Raw genomic sequence first — 24,579 nt, 5'->3', positions numbered from 1 at the left:
TTTCGCGTGGTGGGCGATCACCTAGGCATCGCCCCCGTATACCTGTCGACATGAAGAACACCGATGGAAAAGATGTAAAGGCCACAACACGACAGAACTAGAAAAAATCAATTCTTTTTTAAATTCATCATAGCTCCGCAAGCAAATATATATAAAAGCAATTTCATCTTTTAATTGCGACGCAAACAATTTGATAGACCATAAAATATTTTCGAAAAAAAAAAAAAATTATATATATATGTACATTTTGTTAAATACGTCAAATACACAAATATTACATTTCTATCAAAGTAAGCTTAAATTGAAGCAATTAAAAAAAATTGTGAGATATAATGATCGACAAAAATTTAAAACTTAAAAAAAATGATACATTTCTTATTAAAAATATTGTTTTTCAAAAATTTCATTTAAATTGAATGATTACTTTAGATGCTATATTAAATTAAGAGCGAATCTTACAATAATAATTTTATTTACGCGACTTATAGAAAATATTAAAAAATAAAAATAAAAATGATTATATACATGCGACAAGAATGTCTCTCACAAATTGTTATATATTTATTTATAGATACGATTTATAGAGGATTACAAATCATAGTAGTGATAAGTTAATCTTGAGTCTACATTTTTAATCTTAATTGGAAGCATAAATCATTCACTTTTCTGCCTATATTCTGGCTAGACTTCGTTACATATCATTCGATGATATTTTCCGGCTCTTAAATAACTAATATATTTCATATTGCAAATAAATATGCATGCGTTTCGTTTACGCAGTATATATAAAACTAATCATTGAGTTATTAATTTTCCTATTGAAATAGAGTTATAGAGCTGAATCGGCAAATCGACTTCTAACGCGTAACATTGTCAATTCTCGTTTTATCGTCTGCATACTTTGTACTGATATCCGTCAGCCCAAATAATCAAAGATGCACAAACAACGATATTCTTGCATAAGAATTATCATATCGCGCGCACATAATTACACTTATGTTGCAAAAAATCATACACACATATATGATTAACATTGAATTCTTGGCTAACGCATCAGAAGTGAGCGTGAAATATAAGAAATTTATCTCTCTCTCTTTCTCTACGCTACAATAATAGTACAGAAGGCTAATTTTTCCCCTATAGCAAAATAATCAGCACCAAAGTTTCCTTGAGAGCACGTCAATCGAGTTATGAGAATCTATCTACAAAGTTCTCTCATTTAGACGCACTCTCGATATTTTTCGTTCGTAACAAATGCCCTGACTTCGTAAACAAGATTCGTTATGTGAAATTTCGGGGGAAGCAACAATACGCGTACACAGTTGTACGAGGCAGTGAGTAGCGATTTTCACACGTTTTCTGGCATGCTTTAATTTAAAGCGAATCTTAGGTAACAGTTTATACAGCAGTTTTGGTATTTATATCAAAATCTGATAGTGGGTAACTTAGGACGTAATTGGTATCTCTTTTACGTATAGTAAATTTCAGTACACACACCATCGAGCGTACGTAATATACATCTTCAAATAGCGTCTTGACAACTCTGTAGGCACATTCCCGATTTAACATTGAAAATACATGTCTTTTCAAGTACACACATGAGAATCGACGAAATTTTCATTGTCTCTCTCTGAATACACATTTCCCTCATAGTATAGTACAATTGTAGGGTAACATAATTTTATAATGTATATTATACGCGCTTACTTATGTAGACATAGTCGAAATGCAACTTATCTACAACGTTTCTAGGAAAACAAATATTTGAAAGGAAGAAAGATGTCAGAGGCAACGTTACATCTCGACTATGGTGTTCATTATAAATAATTAAAAGATATATTTGCCGGCTATAGAGCATGGCCTATTGAACACTTGGGTACTTCGGAGCTTTTATAAGCGGCTTTTACAGTCGCTCTTGCTTATGTCTATTTTTTCTACTGTGTTCTGTAAGTAAAATCATTATCTATATACATTTTATATATGTATACATTAATGTACGTAACATAAGAACAAGTATAAAATACTCATTCGGATGGAAATTCAATGTTTCGCAGTAACATTGTTACCATGGTAACTTGTTCTCATCTTGTACCAGTCTGACTTTTCAGATCTAATATCAATATCTTATATTGAGAACAACCTGTCATGGAACTAGGAATACAATCTGTATATGTATATAATATTTTTTGTCTTTTTCACTTTCAAATCACAGAATGATAATGATTTGTCTTATTCCAAGACATTTACATAAATTAAATTTTTAATAATTAATGAATTTCAAAAAATTGATAAATTAAAATTTTAATATTGTAATATTAAAATTTTTACTTAATATTTTAATTATATATTAATCATTTTTTTCTAAAAGTTGCAAAGAATGACAACGTTCTTCTCATTTTAAAATATTGATAATTATATATATGACTATTTAACAGAATGTTTTTTTCTAGTGAATATAAAATATGTTGTAATTAAATTTGCGATAGGAACTTTTTCATCGTGTAAATGCAATTCCATTGTACCCTTATATATTTCATCTCTTTATAATTATTATTATTATTTAGGCGAACTATTTTTTATTGCCATGGAAACGTTATTACTGCTGAAAATATTTTCCACAGATGATATAAGAAATATTTTCTCCTAACAGACAATGGTATATGGAACAAACCTGGAGCGGCGGAGCGGTTGTGGTAGCATTTCTTTCGAAAGTTTTCTTGTCAGAGTAATTAACGTTAACCATTAAATCGTAATTGGGAGCATAGTTGTAAATATATAAAATAAGTTTATATTATAGAGAGACATATATGTTATATATAAATCTTCAGATGTAAAAATATTATCAAGATTAAGTCTTTAGCATCTAATAATTATATAGCTTCTTATGTTTCAAGCATGTTATGCTTGAATATTTTCAAGTTTTTGAAAGCTTATCTTAGTTAACCACAGTACAAATTATGATATTACATGAATAATAACATGATTGCTGCATTAATATTTTTAAAAATTCATGCATTAATAATCCAATGCAAGACATATTTTTATTAAATCTGTTATGTAAAAAAATAGGGAGACGTAATCTGTGTATTATATAATTATGTAACATAGTATACTTCCTTGCAGATTATTTTAAAGGCTATTCAATAAAATTGCAACTACTTAAAGCGCTACCAGATAACTGCTGCGTCGCTGTTAAATTATATAGTATTAACCTTTTTTTACTCAAACCAAATATACAAATATAAAAAAAAAAAAAAGATTAGCTAAATATGTAACTGCTGGATATCCAATAAAGTAATCATGGATATTGCATCCATTCCCTAACTATTCCCTCTAAATTATAAAACCCCTCCCTGAGCATTATGAATATCCAGCAATTGGGCAAAAATACTATCTACTAATCCGATAGCAATGGTTAGCCTATCTCAATCATCATCTCTGTATCTTCCATATTGCTGTGGCCGACTCCACCATGCCTAAAAAATTATTGTTTATACTATTTTTTAATTTGAATACTTTATGACACAAAGTCCTATATATAGAAAACATACAATCAATAATATGAAGGATTTAAAATTTTTGTATTCTAACCTGTGACTCGGCAAATGCGTATTGTGAAGATGGAGATGCGTTGTCCTAGGTGAAAAACCGCGCGAAGTTGCTTTACGGGGACTTCTGGCTTTTATAACTCGTGGCTGTGACACAGTAGTTAGGTATCGTGATTGTTGCGAATACACATCCTCCAAAATACTTGGTGCTACATATGTAAATCCCTAAAAAAGAGCATTTGCATTATTAAAACACAACCATTATGACTAGTTCATGTGGATGGTTGAGTATGCATAAACATGTTAAACATATAGATTTTAGAAGAAAAAAAAACTCACCTGGAATACTCTATTAGCCGATTCACTTAAAGTGCATTCTACTGGCGAATCTATTGGTGCTGAAGCAGTAAATTTTTTATCAAATTGCGATACGTCATCTTCACTAGCCAATATAGGTTTAAAAGGAGGTTCTAATTTTCGAGATATAACATCATCCCAATTGATATGTTTGAAAAATTTGTGTGCTTTTACTTGTTCGCCATCCAATGAGCCAGATCCCAATCTTTGCGCAACTGGTCTCTATAAAAGCCAATTATATATTTATATATTATCACAGAAAGAATTATATTTGAAAAAAGTATATTTGTATGTTTCATATAATGAAAAGACGTATATGTAGTGTACAAGTATTAAGATTATAAGATTTGATAAAATAATATAATTAATCATCAATTTAATACTAACTTTTAGTAATTTCCGAAGAAGATCTTTAGCATCGGGTGTTAGATATTGAGGAAGAATCAATTTACCACGTAGAATCTTGTCAATTGTTTTTTTTCTATTATCCGAGGTAAATGGTGGCTGAAAAATTTGATAATATCAAATAATACTATGTGACAATACACAGTACTCTTTATGATTATGTATGTAAAGACTATACATACAAGTCCTGTAAGCATGTCGTACATTAAAGTTCCCAAGCTCCACCAATCGACTGCTTTTCCATGTCCATTCCTTGTTAAGATTTCAGGTGCCCTTAAATAAAATAACGTTAATAGCAATATAGGTCATAATTGTAATATTTCCAAATTATTAATGGTTTCATAATTCTTACATGTATTCAATGGTGCCACAGAATGTATGAGTTACAGCACCTTCTTGTATATGTTCTTTACACAATCCAAAATCAGTTAATTTAATATGACCTTCTGAATCCAATAAAACATTTTCCGGTTTTAAATCTCTAAAATTATTCATTACAAAAATTATTAATTCAATGCTATATACAAAAATAAAATCTTTAATATATTAATCATTCTGTCATTTGTATAGGTTATATCTTGATAATTCTTGATATACATGCATAACATATGCACATGAAGAATTTATCAGAAAAAAATATACAATACCTGTATATGATTCCTTGCAAGTGGAGATGTTGCAAAGCCAATGTAATTTCACACAAATAAAAGCTGTAAAACAAATAAAAGATGATATTATACATGTAAAATGTATTTTAAAATACTTTATAATTTACTTACCGTGCAGCATCTTCCATAAAAACACCTTCATCATCTAATTGTCGAAATAATTCACCACCACACATATATTCCAATATCAAATATAACTTGTCACCAGTTTGGAATGCATATTTGAGATCTACGATAAAAGGATGCTGCCAAATGCAAGCATAAATTATATAAATTAATACTTTGCATAAAATATAATAAATATAGAAAAGAATAAATATAATAAATACAGAAAATATAGAAAATTAATTAGAGAATTAATTTCTTTCTAAATTTATCTAAAAAAATATTATTTTATAAATTACTAATTATAAAGATATCATTCTCTCTATAATATTTGAAAGATTATACATGTGTATAAATTGTTTACAGTCTGAATATTTTAATTAAATTTTTTAACAAAAATAAAATTAACTAACCTTTACAGACTCCAAAATATTTCTTTCAGTTTTAGTATGATCTGTATCTTTCTGATTTCTTATAATTGAGGCTTTGCGCAATACCTGTCAAAATGGTACACAAAAATAATTTAGATAAAGAATGAATGAACTGAAGAAAGCACATAAGAAACTATGTGTATGTGTGTGGGTATGTATGTGTATATATATATATATATATGTATATGTGTGTATGTATATTTAGAAAGTATATATTAGATATGATATGTATATGTGTGTGTGTGTATATATATATATATATATAAAGATTAATGCGCTATCATTCTAAAGATAAACCTACAAGAATTAAATTTATTTTATAGTAATTGTAAAATTTCTAATATGTTCAAATTATTAAAACACATACTATAAATGTCATATAAATATACATATATCCATAAAATGCTTATCTAATAATAAGAAAAATATGAAGCATTAAATTGCATAATTTTTGTACAATATTTTATAAGATCCATAAAATAATGATCTCTCTCTCTCTCTCTCTCACTCTCTTAAATTTTCAATGTTACTGCAATTCTTTATTCGAACAAACAGATATTTTTCTCTTGTGCTATTCACAAACATAATATTCTGGAGCAACAATGTATATAAACAATGTATATAAACAGATTTTGATACCTTCATGGCAAAGATCGTGCCACTATCATTTCCTGTTATTTTGCGTACTTGGAAAACCTTGCCATAGCCACCTTTCCCGATAACTTTGCACAACTCGAAATCTTGCGGCCCGACCTTCTCGCGTTCGCGATTGACATTTTGCTCGCATATCGGCACCGCTTCTACGCTTCCCACTTCGGAATTGTCGGACGAACTGTGAAAAAGATAAAAAAATTCTCGTTAACAACAATAAAATATACTACGGAGCGAGGAGGCTCCGAGAGACGGACCGCGTGGTTTCGCAAAGCGCGAGACACATACACACGCGTGCCCGCGCGCGCGCGAGACTCTTACTCACTTTGCAATCTCACACGGATCGGCATCGCCCTCCTCCTGCAAAAGGAAAACAGATGCGGCGTTAAAAGCGTTCACGTGCAATCGTCAGCGATATTGAAGCGAGGAGGGGGACGGTGGATCGGGATTTTCGGTCGAGGAAATTCCAAGGGAACCGCGTGGTATTACCGTGCCGAACTCGATGACATCGTCGTCCTCCGACTCGTCTCTGTGCAGCAGTCCAGCATCTTGTAGCTCGAAGTCGAAGATCGCTGACATCGCTGATAGCGCGATTAACAGGCTGATGTAATTGGCCGCGAGAAGTGTCGAGCGCGCTGGATGATCCCGCGCGTCGAACGCGGGTGGTAAATCAATTGACTAGCTTGCACAAGTCAGCGTAACTGTCCCTGACGCGAACGAGTATGTCGAACAGCCTCGTTCGCTCTCGTTCGCGGAATGCCGGAATTACCAGAAGTCTTGTCGCAGCTACGCCGACGGAATGGGGGAAGCGTGATTCACCAATCGCCTCGCGCCTCCCACGCCGTGATTCCACGCGGCAATTTTGAATTTGCGTCATATGTTGCTTGGAACAAAAGAATCTCTCGTTCGGAAAAGCAACGCGAGGACATTTTCATCAACTAAATTTTTATTCAACTAAAAAAAATAATAAATGATTTTAATATTTAATAATTTTTTTGCACTTGTCTATGAAATATAATTTATATAATTTATTAAGTGCTAAAAGAATTAAATTTGTCGCTTCGAATATTAAGTGCCTCGACTTCCGATATCTACTTTATTCTTTGTGATCTTTTGTTTAGGTCAGCTTTGTGTTTCGCTCCCTCTTTGTCTCGGAAAAGATTATCCTTTATATATCGAATTCCTGGAACGTAAATACGTCATGTGCTCGAATAAAGATCATCGCGCGACATCACGCAAAGTATCTATATAGATATACGGATGTATTAACGGGATTGTGTAATTTTGCGAAATCATGATCGGGATTAGATAGGTCGAATTTTATTCGAATTTTTTAAAAAGCGATAAATCTTTGCTCGAATAACAAGAGAATTATTGAAGGCATAATTTATCGATATTATCAATACAATTCAAGAAATATTATCGGAGTATACGATACACAACGATAAACGTCGAGATAATAGGTAGAGATGCGTAAACATTGTGCTGTATATGCATATCGTAGGTAAAAACGGAGATAAAGCGTAATCGGACATCTCCTACGAGTGACACAAAATTTCACGCACTTGTCTATCATCCATTTCTGGCGAGCCTGATCCTGATCCCCCGATCAGTGAGCGCAACTTGTCAAAGATGGTTCGGCGTCTTCATCTGCAGGGATACGAAAATTTTCTCAAGTATGTAGACGATTTGGAAACCGCGGAATCGGTGTACATCCTTTACACCGGCACGAAGCTTGCCGACACCGGCAAGAGCTGGTGCCCGGATTGCGTGGAAGGTGAGTGAATCTCACGCGAGGACGCTTACATAACCTACATTTGTTGTGTTTCGCGTAAATATTTCGATTACTGAACTAAGATTAGACATCAAAAGCGAGAATATCAGCGATATTTAAAGTTCGACAAATAGAGAATGACTGGAACAAGGGCAACAAAAGTGTCACTTAGTGCCAAGGTCCATTTTTTGAAAATAAACTGGTCAATATCATCGTTTTAAAATACATTTTTTTTTGTTTACCGTTCATAAATTTCGCACTGAAGTAAATAAAGTTGTAATTATTGAAAAATTAAAAAAAATGCGATAAAGACCGCGTTATTTAAATCTGAATCAGCAAGTTATTATCTAATCTTAATTATTATATATATCATTATTGTTATCATTACAAAAAAAGTATCAGATTTTAAATATTTATTTTATTTCATTTCAGCTGATCCATTTATTGAACAAGGTTTTGAAGCAGCACCTGAAGAAACACACTTGGTAATAGTGGAAGTTGGAGACAGACCGTTGTAAGTAAATAGGATATCTACTTTTATACTTTTGCAACTAGTATTTTTAACTAAATTGCTATATATACTTTTATACCGTAACTGCATTAAAATTATATAATAAAAAGCTAAAATAAAAAAAAGAAATGTTAAAAAAAACTAGAATATTTTTTTGTATGTTATCTTAGTTGGAAGGATCGTAATTGTCCGTTCAGGACAAATCCTACTACCAGATTGAAAGTCTTGCCGACTCTAATTAAGTGGAATACTGAAAAACGTTTAGAAGGTGACCAATTGCTAAAACCTGAACTTATCGATATGTTAATCACAGAAGACGATTAAGTATTTGTATAATACATTTTTTGTATTTTATATAAAAGTATATTGTACATATCGCGTGAATTCTAAATACTATATGTAAACACTACACTCTTGTATCCCATATATCTATCTATTTTTTTTATGATTACTATCCTTTCCACTATTCAGCTTTAAAGAAATGAATATTACAGTAATGGAATGTATATTCTTTATGTGTGCATTTACATACTTCAGTTACCATTGCAATAAAGATCAATTTAATTTTTTAAATCGCAATAAATTATGCGTATGAATTAGATAGGTTTCAAATAGACGAATTAGACTGGTTTCAAATTGAAAAAGAATTTCATGCTTAGCATTTTTTTTTTGGATTTATCATGAAACCTATGATGTTAATATTCGTTCGTGAAATCTTATTTAGCCTACTCTATTACAAGACTATCTACTCTATCCTATAAGACTATAACTATAATTGTAAATTTCTTAATATAAGGTTTATTCGCAACTACGCAATCGATGCCATTTCCTGTAATTCTCCCGTCGGTGGTAATATACGCACAGAATAGTGAACTTTTTTATTCCTTAACAAGCTGTAAGTGTTATCGAAGACGATGGAATCTAAAACAAATAAATTTATATAGATGACATCTCCTTCATTGTTATTGTTATTCATTCTAGTACTTCAGCGATATGAGCTTACAGGTCGCCGGATCTTCACAGGTCAATACCCCGATTTCGTCCGATTGATGAGATGCGACCCTTCGAATAGGTATAACTTCTGTCTGCGTACCATTTGTCGTATCCTTCTTTAGAATCCCAAATTTAATATCATGACCTTCACTTCGAAATTCCCAGCTGCGTGAGTCATAGTTGATTTTATTAGGAAACATTTGGAATATGGCCTCTTGTTGAATATAATATAATCTCTTATTGAATGTACCTTAAAATGGAGCCTTTTATAGGTGCGGAGATATCGAATTCTAGCTTTCCACCTTTTCGAACAACGACACTAGTATAATCATCGTTTAATTTATCTGTATTTTTGGTGTATATTTCTTTAGGTATCTTGCCGCCTTGACAAATCTGGCAACAATCTCAATTATCATTTTCTGAGATGAAATATGTGGTGAATTAATAATATTAGTACATTTTTTTGAAGAAATATTTATTCTTACATTTTTATATTAAAGAAGAAAAATTCGTTCTTTTAAAGTAAATAATGTGTTTTATATGAAGCAGACGAAGAAATGTAAGAATTAATGGTAGGAAATTAAATTTTTTGATGATTTTCAAATTTGATTTTTTTAAATAAAAATTTAAATAAGATACTAAAATCTTAATGTATGTAAAATTCTTATGTATTGAATATGTTTTATAATATAGATTCTAATGTTTAATATATTATTTAATCACTTGAATATATAATTACTAGTATAATTTACTTATCAGTCTATATAACTCTTACGTGTTCTATCAAATATTCCATTTTGTCGAATAACATTCTCATGAATCATACGTAATTTCAAGAGAAAGTAGATCAATTAAAATACTACCTTCGAAGTTAATCTCGGATTGCCGTCTGGATCGCATAATGTTCCACCAAAATGAGCAGGTAACTGGTCCTTTGGTACGACCTTTAATATCACCGCTTGCCATTTAGATGGATCAGCTTTATAAATTTGTATTTTTGACAGTGTATATTCATTCAAAAATTTTTTGGCAATGGAAAATGCAAAGGCGAAAACTCTTGGAGCTGTAACAATAGTCTTAAATTCACTTTTTTTCTTTTTTTACAAGATAAATTAACTCCAAAATCAAGAAAAATTACATTTATGAAAAATAAAAATATTTTATTAAAATTATAATATTTTTAGAATTAATCGTTAATCGTTACGTCATATAAGGTCAATATTCTTATTCTTATCATGCACTCAAGCAATGTAAAATTCAAAAAGCATATAAAGAAAATATTAAATTATTTCTTTAGATATTTGTTACACGATTTTATTTTTTTCTGTTAGTTGACAATAAAGTGAAAGTCTAGTCACACAGGGTGTCTACTTTCTTTTTCTTGGAAAAACATTAGAAAACTATTAGAAAATGCATGCCATAAAAATTTATTTTAGAAAACTGCATCAAAAAATTGTTAGAATATCTTTTTTACCTAGAATTTTGAACAAACATACCTGAAAGATTAGAATTTTTTTACAAGATTTGAGTGTAGACATTTTCTGTTACGTTTATTTCATTACAAACTGCATAAGCAATTGAATAATATATTACTAATCGTCTATATTCTATTAAACCTTACCATTGATGATAAAGCATGTTTTTAGAATTTCGGGATAATTTGCTTCGTACATTTGGATGAGTGATAGAACCAATTCACCAGCTATAACATTAGAGAATGATAAGACCAATAGAAGAGAAATTTTTTATATATAATAAAAAATAACGAAAAATTTTCGAAGCATCATTTCAGGTTTTACCTGAAATATTTTACCTGGTCTCCATATATATTGTTTAAGACTAAATCCTTCCATATCGAAAACGACAGTTAATTGATTTGCAATTTGTCCGTGCTTCTTGGATTGTTCTTTAGCTAGTTTCAAGTATTGATCCAAGATTTTTACCGTAACTTTGACAATGTCTCTCTGGGTTACAACGTGTAACATTCCGTACATGTCCATACCAGCGAACGGTATTACAATGACTGCAACAATTGTTTACATGTTCTTTTTTTTCGATTCACACATGAAAAAAACGACATACCTTTAAATTCGTGAGCAAAAACGCTTTTCTTTTTTCATTATGTTAAGTTTATATAATTGATTTGCGTATATTAAAAGTTTTTAACAGTGAAAATATCTATACACTTATTAAGAATAAACATTAGTCTTATAAAATACATAAAGTTTATATGTATTAAGTTTATATGAAATCTTTTGCTCTAAATTCCTAAAGAATAATTCTCATAACAATGTTTTCCCACCAATCACCTGAAAGCTACTTTTTATAATGCAATTATTTTCATATATTTGGGTTTTTCCTTTTATTATCATATATTTCTCTAAATTTAATTAAATTAAATTTAAACACATGAAAATGTAAATATTTATAATTAATATTGAAAATATGAAAATGTAAATATTTATAATTAATATTGAAAATATGAAAATGTAAATATTTATAATTAATAAAAAATCCAAAAAATTTTGATGGAACAATTATAACAGTAATCTTGTCACTTTTACAAGAATTCTTGTAGAATTATTAGAAGATTTAAAAATTATCTTCGAAGTCCATGATCAAGTAGAGACTTGTTTAATTTGCAATTAAATAGAAACTTGTTTAATATAATTTTTATTCTCTATTTTTGAATAAAAACAAAATTATTATTTTTAGAAATTTTTATTAGAAAATTACAAATGTTTAAACGTTTAAATATTTCACTATAATAAAGAGATTATATATATATATATATATATATATATATATATATATATATATTTCTTATAAAGAAAAGTATATTGGTTGGGAAATAAGACACACGGAGACCTTGACCGAGTTCTTTACCAAAATATTGAAACCTGTTATGTTTCATGCTCTCAAATATGTTGAGCGTTATGTTACCTACCAAGTCCTACTGTAAACGACCAGGAGCAGACATTTATTTTTCTGTTGTCATTTCTATATGTTTATAAATATTATATTTGATGAATATTTATTTATAACTATAATATATCGATGGCGTCAAAGTAAATTTATTAGTAAATTTTTTGCACATTTCATATATCTTTCAATTATTTATGTGTGAATTTTTTTTATAACAAAATCTTTTAAAAAACAAAATATTTTAAATTATATTGATCTGCTCAGACAAAATCTCAACAAAATCTTTTAAAATATTTTAAATTATTTTGATCTGCTAGTTAACATACTTGTTTTAGAGTCAAATATACTGTGAGTTAGAAGCAAATATACTGTTACACACAATAATGGCATAAATTGTGACAATATAATTTAAAACAGTGCATAGATTTGTGATATTGTGATGTTATATTTGTGAAGATTAATGTGATCTTGATTTTAATAATTAAAAAGATCTTACCAGGTGCACCATCTTTATCGAATCCGCATAATCCGTAAGGCAAATAATTTTTTACACTTTGTGGAAGATCCCAGTCAGATAAATTATCAGCATCCCATTGTTTCCGCCAATTCAAAGACTATGAATAAATATTATTCATATAACATGTTTATCATTATTTAATTATCATAAATATACATGAAACATACATCATTAAACGATACATCATAATTAAAATTATCAATAAAGCTTGAAAGTTTCTAAAAAAAATTAATATATTACATTAATAAAAAGCACAATTTTATCATATACACATTTTTAATATATATTAACATAATATATATTTTAAGAAGATTTTTAAGATGTAAATTTGTTTTTCTCCAACGTATATATTTTTAGATAAAATAAATTAAAAAATGTAATAACTTAAAATTTCTCTCTCTCTCTCTCTCTATCTATCTATCTATCTATTTATATTCTATCTGTAATAATATTTTTTGTGTAGTAATTTAAAAATTTTTTTAAAATATAACACAGTGCATATAATGAAATTTTTTATAAAAAAAATACTTATTTCTTTAGCATGATGTGTTTTTATGGAAATTAAATTTTTCTTATGATAAAAGGATATATTTAAGATTCAATATACCAGCTGATTACTGCTGTTAATATACTCCTTAGACGACAGAAAACATGTGTATTGGCAATATTTTTTAATAAAAAAATATAATTTTACATAAAATTATGTTATAATTACATTGCTATAATGATATTCTTTGATATTCTTTTTTTTAATTACATTGAATTTTGTACTATAATATAAAAATGCACATTATAAGTTTTTCTAAATGTTCCTTGCAATTTATACTTAATGATTTTGTAATGACAGTTTCACGCGGGATAGAAAGTGAAAAAGTATAATTTGCTGTACGAAGAGATTACTTTAGATGATACTAGGCACTTTGTATTATGTACCGCCGGTTTTCAATCATCGTGAAACTTCTCTAAACGAGATGGTGACTTTGAACGTGCTTCGAAGAATCGCCTCGTTATTTTTGACTATAAAATAGCACGTACAGACAACGACTTTCTATTTCGCATAAAACATCTTTCAGAACAAAAAAGCGAAACCATCGACAGCAATTTATAATCTTCAACATCTGACATCTGACTGTCCGGAAGAGAGTTCTTTCATTTACTTGCACGGAAATTAGCTATAATTATTTTGCAAGCTGATTTGATCAATATTTAAAAAGACTATTATTATTATATCTTACATTATCAAATATTATTTTATGAAAAATACAGTTTATTACATTATATATTATATTACTAAAACATGTTTATTGTAATGTTTATCAAATTAAAGAATTTTTTATAAAAGAAAATTTTTTTAACTTGTAATTTATTATCATTCAATTTACTTTTAGGATTATTTAATAGGATTTATTAATTCATTAATAAGAGTTAAATTTTAAAATAATATTAATCTTATTAGAATAATATTTAATTTAAGGATGATGGTTTCTCATCAAAATGCAACAGAAGGAATCTTCAAGGAGCAGCGAGCTGTAACGTGGCTCGCGCTATGTTTATGCCCGCCGCGTTAATATTTAACGATTTGCGAATAATACGCGTGGTAGAGAAATTTAAAAGGCTCGGTAACCGGAACGTGTTTCACCAGACTTTCTCAATTGGATTCACCTGTATTTTGTACAATGCGAAGTCCAATCTACGAATATGGTTCGAATATGTAATCGATGCTTAGTGAGCGTGTAAAATACACGTGCGTCTTATTTACTACGTTATATATGTATAGGATAGGATGATATATAGGATACCTATAAATCCCTATAAATTAGATATGTTTTATACATAGTTACTTACATCTCTCAACATCTTTTCCGCCGCGGTAGGATCCCATTTCCTTGCTGAAAAAAGATATATAAATTTGAGAAACCATGCCAGATTATGTGTGACAAAATATTTTTATAACTTTATAATATAATATTCTAATGAAGTTGGATATTATCCATGCACATTAAAATTAACAAGAAGAATTTTCTTTTTACATATAGAATTACTACATTTTAAATGATGTCTAAATCTCAGTTAAATATGCAATTGTTACCGCTTCAACTTACATGAAGAGTTTTTTCATCGTTCAATAATTAAGTCATACGTTATGTAATTTGAGGTAAATCACACAGTTCACTGTGTTAATAACCGATAATCCTGAGCTTCCGCAAAATTTCAAAATTTTTGTTTCAAAACAATTTAATTATTTCACAAACATCGCTTCGACACACAGCGAAAGCTGATAGATGTAATGTCAATTAATAACAATACGAATGTTGCACATGATGCGCTAGGTTGCGTATTGTGTACACATAATAAGAGATAATACTTATCGAAATTACAAAGTGTGTTTCCTTCGTTAGTACTAATACGTTATCAGAGTCGTACCTCTCAACCAACGAAGCAGAAAGTGATCATCGTGATGTGGTTGCAAGACGTCTTGCACGGATCGCCTGAACTGTAAAAGAAAAACATACATATTTATATGTATTCTTTTCACGCATATTATCGAATAGAAATATCGATATTACGGTGGTCGATTACATAGTTTAACATGATATTAATTATCATGTCGTGACTTATCTATGATGTTGATGTACAGTTATTATGTAACAAAAAAAAAAGAAATTATTTATTTATAAATATATATTTTCATACGTATAATTATGCGCGTATAAAATGTGGCTAATTTTTATTTACATCGTATATCTACAGCAAGTGTTTCATTTACACGTTTCTCCGGGAAGTAACAGCGATTTTGTTTATTTTGTCAACGGTAAGGTTTTTGTATGCACAATTATAATATACAGGAAACACAATCGTCACGTCCCGCGTTAAACGCAAGGAAGTGAAATTTTCTTGTCGGCTCTCTAAATTATCGATGTTGTCTGCACACTAAGACACGATCCATATTGATTTGTTACAAACAAACCTTCATTAAAATGTCTATGTTTACTTTCACTGAAAACTTTAGGAAATCAAAGAGAATACAGAATTTTTAATACCAGGACGTTAGTATTTACTTCTTACGAATGTTTAGGTTTACTATTTATTTTAATAACTTGGCTCCATGTGTAAATGACTGTAAGAGATTTTTCGCAAATAAAATCATAGAAATTTAACTAGATACAAACTAGAAAAACTACAAATTTTTTTTTATTATTAAAATTATTAATAAGTTAGTAAAGAAAGAGTTTTAAAAATTAATGAAAGCTATAACACACACAGAATAAAATAAAAGCTACAGCTCAAGTAAATACAACTCAAGTAAATTTTTAAATTTTGTACATTTTTTTAATTCAAATATATATATGAATATGTGTATATGTGTAAATTTAAAATTCGCATTCGTACACAATAGTTTTGGTATATCAATATATCAATATATCAATATATTTGACAAGTACTGTTGGTATATCAATATATCAATATATCAATATATTTGACAAGTACTGTTATTGTTGAATGATAAGTACATCAATCTCTTACTTTTAATCATAATGAGTGATGCATAATGAGTGATTTTAGCATGATGATTTGACGAAAATAAAATGTACGTACACGCGTTATATTAATTGAATTAATATGAATTTTTTAAATTTCTCTTTTTTTTAAATAGCTGAAATAGAAATCTTTCAAGTTATTTTGCGATATAAATCGCGATTATTCTATCATATAATGAGATTTACATTATTGTATATGTATAAAATGTAGAATATAGATAATATGTAGAATGTAGATAATATGTAGAATATCGATCATTTCTTGCGTAATAAAATAAAAATATAACATTGCAGTAAATAGATAAAAACAGATAAAATATGCAGATATGAGAAGGCTCAGCATTCCCGTCCCTCTCTCTCTCTCTCTCTTACATATCACGAATAATTATTCGAATAAACCGGTTCTTCTCCGGCCAAAGAAACTTGAATTTGCCTTGACATATTCAATTTCAATAGATTCGCTTATTTAAACAACGTTATAAACAAAGTTTTTAAGTTATTAAATGTATTGTTTAGTAAGTGCTTAAAGATTGTAACGAATGAAAAATTCTTTTTTTTTCTTATTGTCTCGAGTGTAGTCCGCAAAATATGTTATGTGTGTGTGTGTGTGTGTGTGTGTATATATATATATCTAAATCCGGGTTCAGAAGTGACATTTTATTGACAATTATCTTTCTCATTTTTTTGCTGTTTTCTTTGAAGCTCGAAGAAGAATTTAGCCTTGTTGTTGATGACTCTTAGACATTTATCCATTTCGATAGAAAACATATTTATGAATATTTATTGAATATCGAATAAAAGTTACGTCTGTTTAATTTTCTTCAAAATCATTTTATAACAATTTATTTAATAATAAATCAATTTATTTAATAATAAATCAATTTATTTAATAATAAATCAATTTATTTAATAATAAATCAATAATAAGTGTAAATAATATTTTCTTTCGACCAAATTTCCTTCGGTTTTTTTCAACAACAAGATTATTGAAAAAAAAGGATGAAAAATTATCGTAACGATATTCACATTACAGTTAATTACATATAACAGTTTCGTCATAAAACAATTAACTATCAAATTTGTTATAACAAATACTAAAATTACTAATTGTGCATGTAAATTGTGCGTAAAATGGAAAACATGATATACATGTGCGATAATTATTTTGTAAAGTTGAGAGATAAATAATTAATACATGCATTCAATAATTTTATTCTATGAATTTATTTTATGACGCTAAGAGGAAAAACGTTTGTGGTTTGATCATTAATAATTTTTTTGATCATTAATAAAGTTTTTTCGTCTCGATAATAAAAACTTGCAAAATAAGAAAAATTTACTTTAATATGTAAATATTCTTGCTATATTTTTCCTTGAAACTTATCCTGAACTGATTGTGAGATGATAATTCTAAGATATTATGTAAGACATAATGGACTTTAGAAATATTAAATTTTATTTAATTTCTTTAGTGAAAAACGTGTTTTTAAGAATAACAAAATTATTATTCTTAATCTTATTTAATTTTTACTAATTTCATTATTATTGATATTGTGAATTATTTCACCATGTTGTCAATTTGTATAAATCACCAAATTTTTACTTAAAGATGTTTAGGTAATTGTGAGAGAATAGGAATACAACTTTCAAAAATCTGGTAGACGTAATCTTTGTTTCTATCTCGTACATCGAGCTAATAACTTCTACCGCAAATTTCTACGTCTACTGAAATTTCTACCACATTATATACGATTGCTTCATCCAACCGGGGTGAGTTGAAGAAAAGCCATTTTATGCGAATGTACGCTGGCAGAGCTATTTCGCCTATCGGATTTTTGCACATATCCGATGTTGTAATTCAAGAGACGGAGAATTTATGTATGTATTGAGGATCTTTTAAAGTATGTCGCGCGAGATCTTCATGTGCCCAATTGTCCTCGCAGTCGCATGCCACGACTGTCAAAGTAGACTCATGAAAGTATCGTTGCACTGTTACTGTCGATAACGTTCCTTTTCGTTCGGTGAAAAGAGGCGATTGATTCGATCAATTTAAACTGGTTAAAATATGCTAAATTTTGTTTTACTGCAAACATTATGCAAAATTCTTTTTAGGATTTCGCGATTAAAAGATAAAATATATTACAACGCCAAGGTAACAAGCATATAATTTAATAGAAGGTAGTCAAAAGGTGGCTAATCAAGTTTTTTAAGCATTTCCGATTGACGAAAAATCAGTTTCAAGGAAAATTGATTCAGTATTGAAACGAAATATCAAATAATTCTTTTTCGCGATTGGCGCAAAAAGCACAATCGTCAATTTCTTCTTCGCATTCCGGTGCATCTTGCTTCTTGAAATATCTGGATACCTGCTACTCGTTCCAGATACCAAAGGTGAATGATCACCAGATTGTAAGGAGTAAAAGCAATCTACGCGCAGTGAAATCTTTTCGCTGTATCGCGAATAACGAAATTTTTAATCTTATTGAGAAATTACGTCGATAAATCTGGATAAACCTGATTTGTGCAGGAATTTTTTCAAAACTATTGTATGCGTGTGTGTATGTTGTATCTGTTTGATTTTTTCTAAGTATAATAAGCAAAATATTCTTTTTTAACAATTTACTAAAATCTGAAAGCTTTTTTCACAGTAAATATATTGTTTTAAAATGTTGTAAAATTACCGCACTATGTTTATTTCCATGGTGTTTTAAATAGTGAAACATTTTCATATAGCACATCATTTAATTAAACTATTTTTTCTCTCTTTTGAAAAGTAATGTCTAATAAAACAGTTAAATATTCCTTATTTTCATTAAAAATAACTATTTGCTTTATCTCATTCTCCTATTTTATTTTTGACTTTTAATATACACGAAATGTCTCAATTTACATAAAAAATTTTATAAATAATAAAATTTTATTTTAGTGATTTTTATTTTTATTAAAAAATAAAAAAGAATAAGTTGTTCATCATAAAGTTCATAGAAGGTCGTTTGAAGCGATTACAAGTATGCGCCGATTCTTACTATGACAGACGTGATCGTGAATAAATAACTTTATACTTATGCGCATGCTGCGCGCTGGGATAATGAAACATATCACTTGTCAAATGCTCGATAAATTTCTATCTTTCACATTTTTATGTCATGTCTAGTAACACTTGTAACATTCTATTATGTCGACATGTATTATATATCATTTATATGATATTGATTGACTTTATATCGACTTTACATGACAGATATATCAAATCACGCATTGTTCTCTCTTTGAGCCGGCTTAAAGATATATATATATATATATATATATATATATATATATATATATATATATATATATATATAATATCTTTAAGCTGGCTCAAAGAGAGAACAATGCGTGATTTGATATATCTGTCATGTAAAGTCGATATAAAGTATATATATATATATATATATATATATATATATATATAACATATATTTGTTATTACATACATTACATATATTTGTTTGAAATTTTTTTAAAAAGGTATTCTTTTTATGTAATTTGCGACATTTTTTTTGTGCGCGTTGATATAAAAACATATAAAACTCGAAAACTCGGAGTAAATAGTGTTACAGTAAGAGTAATAAATAGTGTAACATAAAAAAATATTTTTAAATATTTTTTAAATATGGTATTAATATATTTCATGGTATTAATATATTTCTTTCATTATTTTAAAATAATGCTTAATTTCGTGCTTAAAATAAATTTTTAATCATTACTTTAACATTTACTTTTCAGTAGAAAATTTAATAAAAAGAAGATTCTTTCAAAACGAATATTATTCATCTGCATAAATATTCACGTTTCATTTTAATATCTCTAAAAGATGTCATCTCTATATAACTTACTTTCATTAACGCAAATCGCTGATCATCCGCCAATTTTAATGACGTTGACATTCTTGCTGCTTGCAGTTCGGTCGACAATCGATTTCTTCGGTTTTAAAATTTTCGGAATTGACGTCCTTTGTGTTGATAACTATAATATTAAAAAACAGATGTATGCATTAATAAATGGAGCAGAATCAAAATATTTTTATTGCAAGGAACTATTACCGTTTGAACTATTTCTCTTCATATACATATATAAATAATGGCATTCTAAGAAGTCATTATAATGTGCATAAATAGCGGTATGAAAAATCATAATGTATGCAAATCATAATGTATGTATTCTACCATAGGTGTGCTTTTTAGAGATTTTTCTTACTAATTTCTACAAATGATATTATTGACAGATAAGTCGATAAGAAATAATTTCCTCCTTAAATTTTGATCTTGTGTTTAATAAATTTTGATTCGGTAATACATTTTATTTTATTGTATTAGTATTATTATATACAAGTATTTATAAATATAAATAATCTATCGCTATGCAATCTGATATCGATTTTATCGAAATATCAATGTGTATATATATACACATATCCATAGCTTTGTATATCTTCAAATAATGTGAAAGAAAGAGAAACCTTTTCAATGCAAAATAAATGTATTATTTTTGATAAAGTATAGTTTTTATCCATTTACATAATTTATCAATTTATCAATTATTATCGATATCAGATTGCATAGCGGTAGATTATTTATATCTATAAGTATTTGTATATAATAATACTAATACAATAAAATAAAATGTATTACCGAATCAAAATTTATTAAACACAAGATCAAAATTTAAGGAAGAAATTATTTCTTGTCAACTTATCTGTCAATAATATCATTTGTAAAAATTAAGAAGAAAAATCTCTAAAAGGCACACCTATGATAGAATTTGCATACATTATGATTTTTCGCACCGCTATTTATGCACATTATAATGGCTTTTTAGAATGCCATTATTCATATATATCAAGAAAAATAGTTCAAACGGTAATAGTTCCTTGCGATGACGTATGCGATAAACATTAATATTCAAGTGCACATAAGTCAATTGTCTGTTTTTAAACTGACACAATTATTATCGCATTATTAACTTCCACTGGTCTCTGTTTTTCCAAATAATAACACAATATCTTTAATACCTTCTAAGGATTCAAATATATCTTTTGAACTGAACTTTTGTTACCTCAATTATCACTTGCGCGCCGAATATTAATCGCGATTAGCGTATATACATAAAATAGAGGATATACTACACACTTTTCTGTTTTAATAAAAAATATCCGCAAACGTCTTTCATATATTTTTTTAAATACATATTTTCTAGATTGTTGTATTATCAAGTAATTGTCAAGTATATTTTTTTCAAATACATATTTTCTAGACTGTTGTATTATCAAGTTACTATTCACAAGTATATACGCGTGTCTGACGCTTACCGTATCCGAAACACGGTAGCAAGAAGATTCTTCGATATGAAGATTCTTAAAAACGGCGAGCGCGCTCTTAATCCGAAGCCGCTGTCAAAACCGATTTTATTCACTTGGCGAAGTTTCGGCGACTCCCTCGGATCCGCGATCGCGAACTGCTCGGCGTCGACTACATTCACTGATCGATGCAACAGGTGTTCGTCACACGACGGCCGCGACTGTGTGTGTGTGTGTGTGTGTGTGTGCGTGTGTGCGAAGCGCGAGCGCGCTCGAATCCATTCGCTCACTCGACACACGATTTCGCTCGCTATGAAGGTAGGATAGACGTATCGTCGCTGAACGAGCGGTACCAGAGAATGATACCAGTTGCCATTCCCCGGCGATGATGGCGAATTTCCAAGCGCGACGCCCCACCACATCACCGCGACTACCTGACCTGGCATGACCTGCCTTGAACGTCTGATCCCGCGCGACCCGTTCGAGCTGGTACCTGCGACGAGAATCGAGGTTTTTGGACGGATTACAAAGTCGATTGGCCAGGCTGGCGGTTCCCAGTTTGCGTTTCGACATTGCGCTCACCGGACAGACACGTGTCCGATATTACGCACCCGTTAACGAAATGAGGTCCACCTCGCTACACGAGTACGTCGTGCTCTGGCGACGATGTAGTCGAATCGGAGCTGGATACGTGTGCAACCTTACGTGAATAGCCGCTATATTCTGGAGGTGATTCGCGGTGGTTGTTAATCCCAACATTGTTTGTCTCGTCTCATCATGATTTCAGCACTTTCGCAGTCCAAAGGATGGATGACGTTAATGTTTTATCCCTGATTTGTCGGTGAATGTATCTCACTCTTGTGTGTTTCTCTTCTTTCTACTGATATATTGGCTGCTGTTGTGTGTTAAGCAATACAATGAATCTTCGATATTATTCAGCTTGCTAATTTAGACATTATGAGCAACTCTGTGTGGAAATATATGTCCGTAGAATCGTCGTAGATCATTACATACACACATGTATTGTATCTGCTTCGAGAGATACTATATATATTTATCACTCAAAGAAATGTTTTACTGACGCAAATAGATTTCTGAATCTGACGAAAATTTATTTTTTGTATCTGTTGTAACCTTGTTTATAACATGTAGAATTTATAGCAGCAAGTTCTAGTAGTATTTTTTAACAAATTCAGGTGCTATTGCCAAATATTAATTACTGCCTTGGATAAATATAAATTTCAATACTTTAGCTAAAATAATTTTTGTGAAGAAATCATTTTTCTATATAGCACAATCAAATTTTGTAACAAATATGATTAACTTTAACATGGATAGACGTCATAAGAAGACTTTCTTTTAAATTTCACTAACGGTTCACATAGAAATTCTCTGTCATTTAGATCAATTTCATGCAAAAACATGCGATATTATAGTGTTTACTAATCATTTTTTATTTCAATTAATTTTTTGTACTTAAAGAGTTATTGTAATAATTGCATTCTTTGAAATGCATATTCTATATATATTTAATGCTGAATAATAATAATAATATAAAATAATAATATAGAATATGCATTTCAAAGAATGATATCTTGCAATTATTATAATAATTTTCTAAGCACAAAAAATTAATTGAGATAAAAATGATTAATTCATCTGATCGTTCATTTTACATTATACGTATCTATCTAATAAAAAAATTATATTCACCTTTAAGTCACGAAAGAACAAAAAAAAAATTTATGAGTTTTGCATATTTAGTGTCAAATTTATTGAACGAAGAAAAACTCACCTTGGAGCTGTAAAACATTATCCTCATTGTTTGCTATAAAGTCATATCGTGTTTTCTGATAGTAAGTTCTTTGTAAGCCGTACATTGTAATCCGACATAAAGTGGTCGTAGTATACTTGGCTTCAAGGTCGATCCCGGACAAATCGAGTGCGTCAATCACCCCTGGTACTATTGTAATCATACAAGCGCATGCGATAATAAATAAAAATTGAATGGAAATTTTATAATTAATGAATTACAATCAATAATTCAAATTGGTTATGCTTTCGTCACAAGTGCGAAATAAAAAACGTTTCAATATCAACAATAAGCATATTTTGCACATTTAAATTACAATGGCAAACAAAAAGTTAAATTTCGATCAATAATAAATGTTATCATTAATTTTTATTTTACTAATCATTTGTTTGTTTCGTCATTTCATATTAAAGCATTGCAAGTTTCAATCAAGATGTACATGTACAAAAAAGATAAATGATTTTATTATTAGGCAGAAATAAAACTATATATTTTCGTAATTAAAATATTTGAATTGAAATTATTAAAATGGCTACCAAAATCCCGCTACTCTTATTAATAATTCATTAATAATAATCTGTATTAATAATCGTATTTATGTTTAACAGTAATACTTATGTCGCGTATAAATTTCTTTCTTGAAATTTTATTGAAATTTATCATTTATCCTTATACGTATATATATATGCTATCACATTTATTTACATCAGTCATATGCAATATTGAAAGTACCTTATCCTAAACAGAAAAGAAAGATTAAAAATGAATAATCTCTGTTTAATTCACCTTGTTAATTTGTTTGTCGTCATTTTCTTTGTGCTACTTCCGCTAAAACTAACCGCAAACCGCATAATCCGTTATTCTCCGTATAATAGACTCGTATTATACATTCCAGCGAAATTTGCTTTTACTAGTGGCGTTATCTATCGACAAACGTGGACACTCGTCTCGCACTTTGAGCGTCGAATTCAGTCGATCGTATCACGCTTAACTTCATCCCACTG

General features: G+C 29.2%; 3 protein-coding genes across 6 annotated transcripts; 1 reads left to right on the top strand and 2 right to left on the bottom strand.

Moving 5' to 3' along the window:
- Nucleotides 1–537: 537 nt before the first annotated feature.
- On the bottom strand, nt 538–6,938 carry LOC145971433 (ribosomal protein S6 kinase beta-1). Its single transcript, XM_083099061.1, has 12 exons — nt 6,655–6,938; nt 6,491–6,525; nt 6,154–6,346; nt 5,497–5,580; nt 5,090–5,223; nt 4,958–5,020; nt 4,663–4,791; nt 4,493–4,583; nt 4,293–4,409; nt 3,888–4,127; nt 3,592–3,773; nt 538–3,476 (listed from the first exon to the last, which is right to left on the bottom strand). Exons 1-12 carry the CDS (start codon nt 6,742–6,744, stop codon nt 3,416–3,418), a joined length of 1,419 nt encoding a protein of 472 aa, XP_082955187.1. The 5' UTR covers nt 6,745–6,938; the 3' UTR covers nt 538–3,415.
- Nucleotides 6,939–7,324: 386 nt separating this feature from the next.
- On the top strand, nt 7,325–9,398 carry LOC145971440 (thioredoxin domain-containing protein 17). Its single transcript, XM_083099088.1, has 3 exons — nt 7,325–7,942; nt 8,372–8,453; nt 8,621–9,398. Exons 1-3 carry the CDS (start codon nt 7,798–7,800, stop codon nt 8,772–8,774), a joined length of 381 nt encoding a protein of 126 aa, XP_082955214.1. The 5' UTR covers nt 7,325–7,797; the 3' UTR covers nt 8,775–9,398.
- LOC145971435 (SEC14-like protein 2) lies at nt 8,776–24,453 on the bottom strand. Of its 4 annotated transcripts, XM_083099073.1 has the most exons (13): nt 24,362–24,453; nt 23,558–23,725; nt 22,468–22,729; nt 20,303–20,432; nt 15,310–15,379; nt 14,731–14,774; nt 12,865–12,982; nt 11,257–11,466; nt 11,065–11,145; nt 10,307–10,506; nt 9,694–9,836; nt 9,454–9,608; nt 8,776–9,371 (listed from the first exon to the last, which is right to left on the bottom strand). In XM_083099073.1, the coding sequence occupies exons 4-13, from the start codon at nt 20,351–20,353 to the stop codon at nt 9,259–9,261; spliced, it is 1,185 nt and encodes a 394-aa protein (XP_082955199.1). In that variant the 5' UTR covers nt 20,354–20,432; nt 22,468–22,729; nt 23,558–23,725; nt 24,362–24,453; the 3' UTR covers nt 8,776–9,258. The 4 variants fall into 4 exon arrangements, with proteins under 4 accessions (XP_082955199.1, XP_082955201.1, XP_082955200.1 ...); XM_083099075.1 differs by lacking the exon at nt 22,468–22,729; XM_083099074.1 differs by lacking the exons at nt 22,468–22,729; nt 23,558–23,725; nt 24,362–24,453 and adding an exon at nt 22,374–22,392.
- Between the last annotated feature and the right edge of the window lie 126 nt (nt 24,454–24,579).

The sequence above is a fragment of the Camponotus vicinus genome, unplaced genomic scaffold, assembly GCF_025532165.1.
Source record: "Camponotus vicinus isolate PSW18456_S1 unplaced genomic scaffold, iyCamVici1.0 SCAF_5, whole genome shotgun sequence".
Lineage (NCBI taxonomy): Eukaryota > Metazoa > Arthropoda > Insecta > Hymenoptera > Formicidae > Camponotus > Camponotus vicinus.
This window is presented reverse-complemented; position numbering and strand designations above follow the sequence as displayed.